The sequence below is a fragment of the Acyrthosiphon pisum genome, chromosome A1, assembly GCF_005508785.2.
Source record: "Acyrthosiphon pisum isolate AL4f chromosome A1, pea_aphid_22Mar2018_4r6ur, whole genome shotgun sequence".
In the NCBI taxonomy this organism is placed as follows: domain Eukaryota; kingdom Metazoa; phylum Arthropoda; class Insecta; order Hemiptera; family Aphididae; genus Acyrthosiphon; species Acyrthosiphon pisum.
The window spans coordinates 33,330,312-33,340,475 of record NC_042494.1 but is presented as its reverse complement, the minus strand read 5'-3'; the positions used below and the strand labels follow the sequence as shown (position 1 = coordinate 33,340,475).

The window sequence follows — 10,164 nt, the reverse complement described above, 5'->3', positions numbered from 1 at the left end:
TATAGAAGACTTAAAATTATTTAAAAGGATACGATCTGTGCCAGGAAATAATGTCCTTCCTGTCAAAAGTTCAGCCATAATGCAGCCTACTGACCAAATATCAACTATAATTAAAAATAATTAATTATGTCACATTAATAACTTATACAAGGAGTATTATAAATATTGTACTTCTATCAATGAATTATAATAGCACTTTTTATGTCTTATCAAAATCAAGATAAAAATATTAAATTAATGATTAACTTTGGGATAAAATGTTTATATATTTTAATCAAATAATATCATTGTTTTTATAGTGAATAGGGCCCAACATTATATGCATTGCACATTTATTTTTATTAGCTTAAAAATTAGCTAGGTAAGACATAGGTATGTTTGAATCTTAGCCTAATAAGTTAACTTGCAAAATATTATATTATATTTTTAGAAATTTTTCAAGTATTAGGTATGCATATTTTAACATTTTAGATTCTGAGCGGAGCAAGATTATAAAATTTAAATTATGAGTATCATATTAATATTATTAACCTATATTTGATACTCAGAGTTTTTATTTCCAATATATATTATGTAACTCAGTCAATTGAAATGTTAAAACTAATGTTTAGTGTATATCTTGATATTGAAATTTAAATATATTATGAATATGTCTATAAACTAAACCTGTCTGATTGTAATGCATCCAGTTTAACATAATCTCAGGTGCTCTGTACCATCTGGTAGCCACATATCCAGTCATTTCACTTTCAGTTGGTCTTGCTAATCCAAAATCTAATATTTTTAGCTCACAATCTTCATTTACACCAATATTTGATGGTTTTAAATCCTAAATAAATGTTATACCAGAAATGAAATGACAAATTGTATATAATACATCAATCAATTTTACATACTCTATGGATTATTCCAGCAGAATGGATGTACTTCAAACCTCGTAAAATTTGGTAAACAAGAAATTGAACATGATCATCAGATAATTTTTGTGTACGTATGATATTATTTAAGTCAGCTCCCATTAAATGGGTGACCATATATCTATAAGAAAAAAATAAATATTAAGAATACATAAGTTATATATTATACATAAACTTACAATTGATTAAAATTATTCATAGTATTTGCAGGTGTGAACACGTCTAATAATCCAATCACCTACACATTAAAAACATAAAGTTAATTTTAATATCTTGGTTAAATGGTTTTTTAGAGACATTTCCTAACTAATAAATAGGGTTTGGGATTTAAACTTTAAAGCACTTACAAACAGTATTATAAGCACTCAAAAAAAATTTAAAAAAACAATTATCATTTTTACCCACTTAAACTAAAAAAAAAAACAGGTCTCCTCTCAAAATCTTTCTTTTTCCTTTTCTAAAGAAATTCAGATATGTGAATTTTTAAAACTGCACTAGTAGATTTTTGACATTATCCATCAAATTTTTAAAAATGTCATATTCAAAAAGAGTATTTAAAAATTCTAGTGTTTTAATTTTTGGAGAAGTTGTAATGAAAAAATCAAAAATGTGGGAAAGTCGATTTCAAGTAGACTTGACGACAAATTCAAATCTGTTTTCAGAAATCTTATCGGTTTAATAGATCAATTGTAATGTTTGGCAAAAAACACGTCTAAAATACTATGTCGCGCGTGTGTTAGATAAAAACAGAAAATCACGGTATTGAATCCCCTTAATTTTTTTAGATATAAAATTATCTGCGCTCAAGCGTTGGCTTTTATTCAATATTTTAATTTTCAAGCAAGTTATGAGCATTTTTAATTTTTGGTATTTTACATATCCATATCTTGCTTGAAAATGAAAATTTCGAAAAATCAGCAACGCTTAAGCACAGGTAATGTTCTTATCTAAAAGTTTTATGATAGGTCAATTCACTCTAGTATCAAAACTAACAGCACACTATTGAAACAAGTGAATACGAAGATAACAAATTTATTGGTAGGTAGTGTCCTCTTAATATATTTTTTTTGATTTAAAAATTAGATTACAAAGCAATTATTTAAAAGTTTAAAATAGATGCAGGCGCCGTCGGGGCCCCCTGAGCCAACGATTTGTGGTTCTCATTGCCCCGGCTACTCCTGCGGTTGTTGCGGCACTGCCCTTCTCCCCTATAAAATGGTAATATAGCTGTAGTTGCCGATGCTTAAGATCAATAATATAAAAATGACACAGCCTTACAAACAGCACAACCGAGAAGGTTGGTTTATAATAATTCCAATGTGTGGATGAGTGATTTAAAAATATTATTGTTTGGATGATTTTTTTTTATTAGGTAACCTCTGCTGTATAGTAGGTGTCAAATGTACCTCGTCATTGAGGTCACTGTAATGTATGTGTTAAATTTAAACTCAATGATAATCATTGTATACGATGAAAAAAGATTCTGAGAGGAAAAGTTCAACTTTCAGGTAACCAAGGTCACCAGACAATTATTTTAAAAATAATATTAACATTTTAGCAAAGGTTTATAATTTTTTTTTTAATTCCTGGTTATTTTGAAATTTTTTACTTTTAATCAAAAAAGTTGAGTTTTACTATAGTGTCTTTAGACACTAAAATAACACACATTGTTGTATTATAACTACATTCGTTGTTCTGCTCAGAATCCAAAACTAGAAAAAAATCATTTTAAAATAACTACCGAACTTAGCAAAAAAATAATTTCATACTTCGAAAGTGGTAACATAACATATATTTCCATAACATTGTGCTAAAATTTAAGTAAAAGAAAGTAAACCCTGCTCATATCTAATAGAAAAAAAAATAAACAATTAATTTTTATAACTGATATTAAGTACCAAAATTTGATGTTTTAGGTTAATAATTGTCATTGAAAAGTATGAAAAAAATAACCTGTGTGGTGAAGTAATTCAATTTTATAGTAAAAATGTATATATTCTGCCATTATTTTTATTTTAAATTTTGAATACATACTTAATATATTATTTGACAAGAATTACATATAGTTAAAAAAAATTATAGGTAGAGATTAGGGGAGGCTAGTGAGCTAAACTCCTAAAGAATATGTTCAAGCCCACCCATTGGATCAAAATAATTAAAGCATAGTTCTTTGTGATAAAACATTTCAAGTCCCATGGCTGAAATAAAAAAAATTACCTATGACTTGAATGTATTTATGCAGAGTGAAATGTAGCCTTTAACAATTTATCAATTAATATCAAAAACGACATACATTTTCATGGTTCATGTGTTTTAACATGCGAAGCTCTCGATAGGTACGTTTAGCATGAACCGCTGACTGAAATGGTCTGGCAAGTTTTTTGATAGCAACTTTCAGCCCCGTCTGATTGTCAACAGCTGAGCTATAAAATACAATAATAAAAAAAAGATCAAGTTTATTGAAAATAAGAAAATAATTTAAATAGAAATTAGTAGGTAATATTAAATACCAAACTTGGCCGTAGGCACCAAGACCAACGGGAGTGAGCATTTGATACCTATCGGGTACTTCCCATTCGGTCTTGTTAATTTCGATTTTGTAATACTTCATTGTGAAACGCTGGTTTGAAGTCTGAGACGGACCTATGACTGTAAATTATAATATTATAATAACATAATATAATAACTGTACCGATATAATATTATTGTGTACTATTGAAATTTGAAGCTTATCAAATAAACGTGACCCTCACGGCCTCACGATACGAATGAAAACAATTATTATCGAATCATCTTCGTGTATTTTGAGTTATAAAATGGAGAGCTGCGGGAGTGCGGACTCGGCAGTTCTACGCCGCCTAAACACCTACCTATATAGTTAATAGCTACTAGTTAGTGGGTCTATTATATTTCATATTTTTTTACTTGGGAAAAATAAAAGTTTAATATTATGTTTCAGAATCGTCGACTGTGATTGGTGGGGCAAGTGGGCAACGCAGTTCGAATGTGGGCCTTCACTTCGCCCTGAACCAAGAATCAAGATATTACAATTTAACATAATGATAAATTGATAAACTACAGCTGATAACGCGAAAACGCGTTAATTTCGCGTTAACTTATCTATGATCGACAGTATAAGAATGAAACAGAAAACGATTTACGAATTTACGATAATGATTAATAATTACCTATTCTACTACCATAACACTTTTGAGTCTTGAGTCTTGACTTCTTGGGGCTTTGCTCTTGTCTTGACGTGGAGCCCGTGGACTGGGAAGTTATTGTCTATCTGGCGTCTACAACAAATCGAAGAGTTCTAAAACGCAATTTATCATTTATATCTTAAATCATAAAACAGGACGCGTGGAAGAAAATTGAAACATGAAAAACGTGTGTGATTAGATGGATGCTAACCAATTTGTAATTATCAATAATCATTCATCAATGGCTGTCGAGAAATTATCGACAAAACAACTAGCGACGACTAGGAAATTGCGGAAAACTATAATAGAACTATCTTCGTAGAATACCTACAGAATACGGTGTTATTCCTTCTTATTTCCAGTTCTAACTAACTATAGTTTCACGTATGTCGATTACTCGATTTCCAAGACACATTAGTACATTACACAATTACGAAACCACGATTGGCGATTAAAGATAATGTATCTTTAATCGTGTACACAACCGAACGTTATCAACTATCACCAATTTCGAAGGTCAATACTATAAAAAAAAAAAATACAACAGTACAACTTTACATTATTATTTATTAATATTCGAGATTGAGAAAACGAGAACCGGGACTTCCTTATCGGCTATCGCCATTAATTGTCTACAATATTTTTTATCCGCAACAACGTGGTGGTGTCGTTACGACGTTACTCGACAATCGGTGCTCAGTGCTCACTAATTATTGCACACGTTAAAACTCTAAATTGCTTACGTGCACACTTTTTCAGATACTCGCTATTCACATAATATTATAATATATACTATATAATATGTAGTTAGTAGTTACCTATATACTTATAGATATACTTATAGATAGAAGTGTAAATATTATATTACTATTAAATTAGTCTATTATTTGCGTTACATGTAATTATTAATAATGGGTATATTTTATTGAACGTCAATTGGATGATGGGTATTGACACTATAAGTAGGACATTTTACCAGTCGGTCCGATTTTTAAGGCAGAAATTTCACCTCCATTACATGTATAAAATATAATTTATGGGGGTTTTGGATATAAATTTAGATTTTAATTATAGTACCTAATACAGTACAACAGTACTACTGCAAATTACAATGGGTTGTTGTAAAATATTGATCTGTCTAGTATTTGATGTACCTAAGGTTCATATACCTACCTACACTATTATAAATTATATATTATAATTAATTTATAATCAGTATTCAGAGGTGTAGCCAGGTTTCAAAACACCCGCGTGGTGGTGGAGGTGGGGTGGTAAAGAGGGCCATTGTGAATTTTTTACCGCATGTATCACTATAACTAATATTAGATTATAGTAATTTTTATCTTGCCTCCGGTGGGATTTTATCCTGCGGGCGCGCTTGGGGGGGGTTTGGTTGTTCAACCTCTCTCCCCACACTGACCATTATCTTTTCACCATAATAAATGTATTATTTATTCATGAAAGCTATAAAAAACTTTGTTTAATTTAAACTTACCCCCCTCCCTCCTTAATAATCCTGGCTACGCCACTTTTATAATACCTATTTTTTTTTATTATATTACTTTTTTTTATTCTATTAATATTCAATATTTATGCATGGAAATTAATTTTGTTTTATTTTACACTCATAAAAAAAATTAAATACTTATATGAGGGGCAAATGTCAGTATTAAGGAGTTATTTTAGTTGCAATCTTAACTATAAATTATAATATTTTTCCACTAATCTACTGCCAGATGCGTTCTGTTTAGGAATTTGCACTGTGTATTATATTAAATTACATCACAACACATTTTTTTTTTTAATTTTAAGGTTATTGGTGTATTACTGTCATCTACATAATGGAAAACGTTTTGGTAAAAATCCGAAGTTAAAAAAAATCAACGAGATGATGAGAGTTGATGAATATCCGTGTGACGTCATAGAGCCGATGACGACTGAGCAACCGCCTATGTAGTTTGATTTACACAATGATTTTAATTTTTAATAACTTAAAATAGTATATCAGAATTTTTTTTCATAATCCTAAGTGCTTAAGACGATGGTGTGATTTAAAATTTAATATAATAAATCTTGTTGTGACATTACTTGCATAATTGCATAAATATCATTATAAATTATTGATTTCGCGACTCGCGTTTTATTGTCGTAGATATAAACCAAATTTTACGAAATTCACTATAGTCTATAATAGTTTTATCTACCTACTATAAAAAAAAACTAGAAAATATTTCAAAATTATAATCACACCAGTGTCATAAACACAAAAAAACACTTAAGGCTATCGTTTATTCACTTAAGGAAATCGTTGTATGAGACCCACATCATATTTCTTGGATAGTGACATACTTTAAATCTAAGCAAATTTGTTTTTATAATAGTCTTGTGATGTCCTTTAACAAAAATGACTTCACTGGAAAAGTTCTCAAGCATTGTAGAATTGTGAGATTTTGATAATTTATTTTTTATATGTAAGAAAAAGACTTTCTACAGCCCGGCATTGAACTCTGGTTTTTTTTATTTTAAATAATTTGTAAAAAAAAAAACTTAGCATTTTCTTCATTTATTTGTCATTATATACTTATATACTATATAACTTTGATATTAAATTATTAAAAATCAGTGTTCAATACGGCAGAATATTTCACTCTTTGGGGATAAAAATACATTAGTCCCGGGGATTCGATTTCGATACCGACCGTTTTTAAGGAGTTAGATATAGGCAATTTTTTTTTATTTTGTAGTGTAGTGCATAAGACATGAGTGAACGTCGCTGGAATACTGCATGCCTGCATAGTATAAGTGTAATGTCTTAGAATATTATAGACCATTCAAATATATATTTGATATTAAATATATTATATGTGAAAATATTATTAGGTACTATAGTATACCATTAAATATAGATACTACTCTCTCACCCGTGTACCTAAAGGTTTTATTAAAATATACCTATTATTTTATGTAAGTATGTGGTCTTATATTATTTTGTCATTTTATCTGAATGTATCCATGTATAGTCTTAGCCTTACACTATAGTTGTGGTCTTAAACATAACAATAAGGAATAAGAATTAAGTAGGTATATGTAGTATGTTGAACACATGGACTAGTCCGTTGTTCAACACGATTCGTGTTTTTGTGCATAGGTCATTCTTGTAAAAAATACTTTTGAAAAAGTATTAAGATACTAATACTAGTATTCGAGTAAAAAAGTATTAAAAATACTTTTAAAATACTATTATAAAAATGTATTTTACGAATACTTACAAAGTTTTTAAATACAAATACAAGTATTTATTTAAATTTTATGCTATATAATAATATATAGATGTGAATTGTACACCAGTTTAGGTGCCTATTATGTTACTACTTATCATAGATTTTAACAATTACTATAAAATGTCTGACTTTTTAGAGATATATACAATATACATGTTCACATATTTAATTTTGCATTCAGATATATTTCAAATAATATTGATTCAATTTTAATGAAAAAAATATACTAAAGAGTGGTATTAACTATTAATATGGAACTATTTTAAAATTATTAGATTTTTAATTTTCTTAAAAAATTCCAATATAGAAACCATATAAAATTTGATGTGGTTTTTTTTAACTTTTAAATATTGTTATTACCTGCTATTTTACTATACAAAAACGAGTATTAGTTTTCAACGAAAACAATATTATTTTTATTCATGTAAATTTATTGTGAAAAATAATAAATTCAACTTAATAAAACGGACTTTATGGTATTTTAATACAAGTATTTAAATTTTGTTGAAAATACTTTAAAAAAGTATTCAAAATAGGTACTTAAAAATACATTAAAAAAATTGTATTTAGAATACCATATAAATACTTGTATTCGAATACTTTACAAGACTGCAGGCTTAGGTACATATTCATATATTCTCTATACTCTGCATTTTATTTGATTAAAATATATATAAATTTCACTACGTCAGTTTGAGTTTATTGTTCGTTGCATACATTTTACATTGCCCCTTAAAAGAATATGCACCGTCTTATAATTGAGCATAGGTACTTCTTATCAGTCAGCGATATAAGTTTATATATGTAAAAGAAATAGTAGAGCGTTCGCCGTTCCTGTACGACTAGCATGAGCATGAAAATATCAATAATTAACGCACTTGTCACACTATAAACAACTATTAATTATTTTCTTTTGATTAAAAGTATCAATCATTTGCCTATTAACTTTACAAAATCGTTTGCCTACTAACAAATTGACTGAGTACAACTGGCATAAGAGTGGTCATTTTGGTAGAAAACACAGGACGGGGTCCCCTTAAACAAAATAACCGGGGGAAATTTCCCTACATTTCTATATGTATATTGCGTATATAGAAACTATCAAATATCAAATACCAAAACAGAATGGTGAAAACCATGACGATATTGTTTTGTCATGTACTCTTGTGCAGCGTGTACACAATATAGTATATTGTAATTTGTAAGTTGATAGGTACCTAAATCAAAAAGGTGGACAGAGGTGGTTTTTAAAATGTTAAGTCATATTATTAAGTATCATAGTCTTCAAACTGCATATAGAGGCGCTCAAGGTAGGGGAGGTTAGGGATTATACGGTATAACTTATACCCCCATTGTATTTTTTTTTGCAGATCTACAGAAAACAACTTATTAGTAAGTTGTTATTACAGCTGTTTAAAATTCATTATTTTTTATTAATTTTTAATTATTTTTTTTTATTTGCGTCTGTGTACACAATAAGTAGGTAGTCGAAATAATGCTTCGATTTCATCTTTGCAGCATATTGTACGATGGGAAAGTGAATCTAGTTGGTGCATGTGGAAGAATCTAAAATTTAAAATTTCTTGTACCAACTTAATTTTCAAAAACGTTGGGAAAAAAATAAATTTAAAAAAAAAACGAGAAGAAAAAATTAAGAAAAAAATCGATTTTGGTTTTTGGCGTAGCTCCAAAACAAATGACCGTAGATATACGACATTTTCACTGACTACGATTTTATGTTATTTTGTTGTAATTTTATAATATTAGGTGATTCAACTTACCGACTACCGTATTAATATTAAGTAGGTAATAACAATATAAATATAATATAAAATATCCACACTGACGAACCGTCACCGCTCAGAATCGTTTTTTGTATACAATGATATACCTATTATCATTGAATTAAAATTTAATACCATCCATTATACAGAGACCCACTTGTAACCTACTGTACAGCAGAGGAACATCCACTTACCCGCATTTTTTAGTTTTTTTTTTCTATAAATGTCAAATAAAATTGTATTCGTTGGGTCAAAAAGCTTGAGAATTTAATACAAGTGCAGAAGGCTCCTAATATATTGTTACAATGACAGTTGAATAATATTAGGCTAAAATGTACTTTATACATTTTTCAAATTAAAAATTTAAAAATGATTTTATAGTTAAAAATTAATTAAAAATATTCAACTTTTATTGCTCAGAATTGAAAGTTTAAAACAAGTTATAAAATATTATTCGTGGGTACTTGAAATATCTAAAGTATATTAGGTATTATCAGGGCTAGGATTTATATGCAATAAAAAATTGTAAAATATGCATTTCATATAACAAAATATGCATTTAATTTTTATAAGATAAATACTAAAATATAGTTCCAAAAAAAATATTTATTTATTAAAATACATTAATGATAGGCTGTTAACAGATTTGACAAATTTGTCTTAAAATAATATAATTTAGAAATAAAATAAAATAAAATAATTTAGAAATAAAATGTATAATTCACATTAACTACGTGCGTGTTACATGAAATAAAATGTATATTTGACAAAAAAACCAAGTTTTACGAAATCTATATATATAAAAGTAAGTGGCGGTTTCTATTATCCTTATGATCTCGAAAACTACCCGACCGATTGACTTGAAATTCAACATAGATATTCAGCTACATCTGAGGAAGGTCAGAACCGACATGAAAAACCCACTCGATGTCTTTCTCGGTCACCAGGTCGAGACAGACTGCATGTAAATATTTTAATG

The 10,164-nt window shown here is 28.4% G+C and overlaps 1 protein-coding gene across 1 annotated transcript; it reads right to left on the bottom strand.

Annotated features, from left to right (window-relative positions):
• Positions 1-3: 3 nt before the first annotated feature.
• Positions 4-4,619, bottom strand: LOC103310400 (mitogen-activated protein kinase p38b; the record flags this gene model as incomplete). The annotated part of the gene is made up of 8 exons (XM_029486209.1): positions 4,332-4,619; positions 4,106-4,213; positions 3,428-3,566; positions 3,211-3,340; positions 1,097-1,155; positions 897-1,038; positions 667-829; positions 4-104 (listed from the first exon to the last, which is right to left on the bottom strand). Coding segments are annotated over exons 3-8 (696 nt in total), but the record flags the coding sequence as incomplete, so codon positions are not given.
• Positions 4,620-10,164: the final 5,545 nt, after the last annotated feature.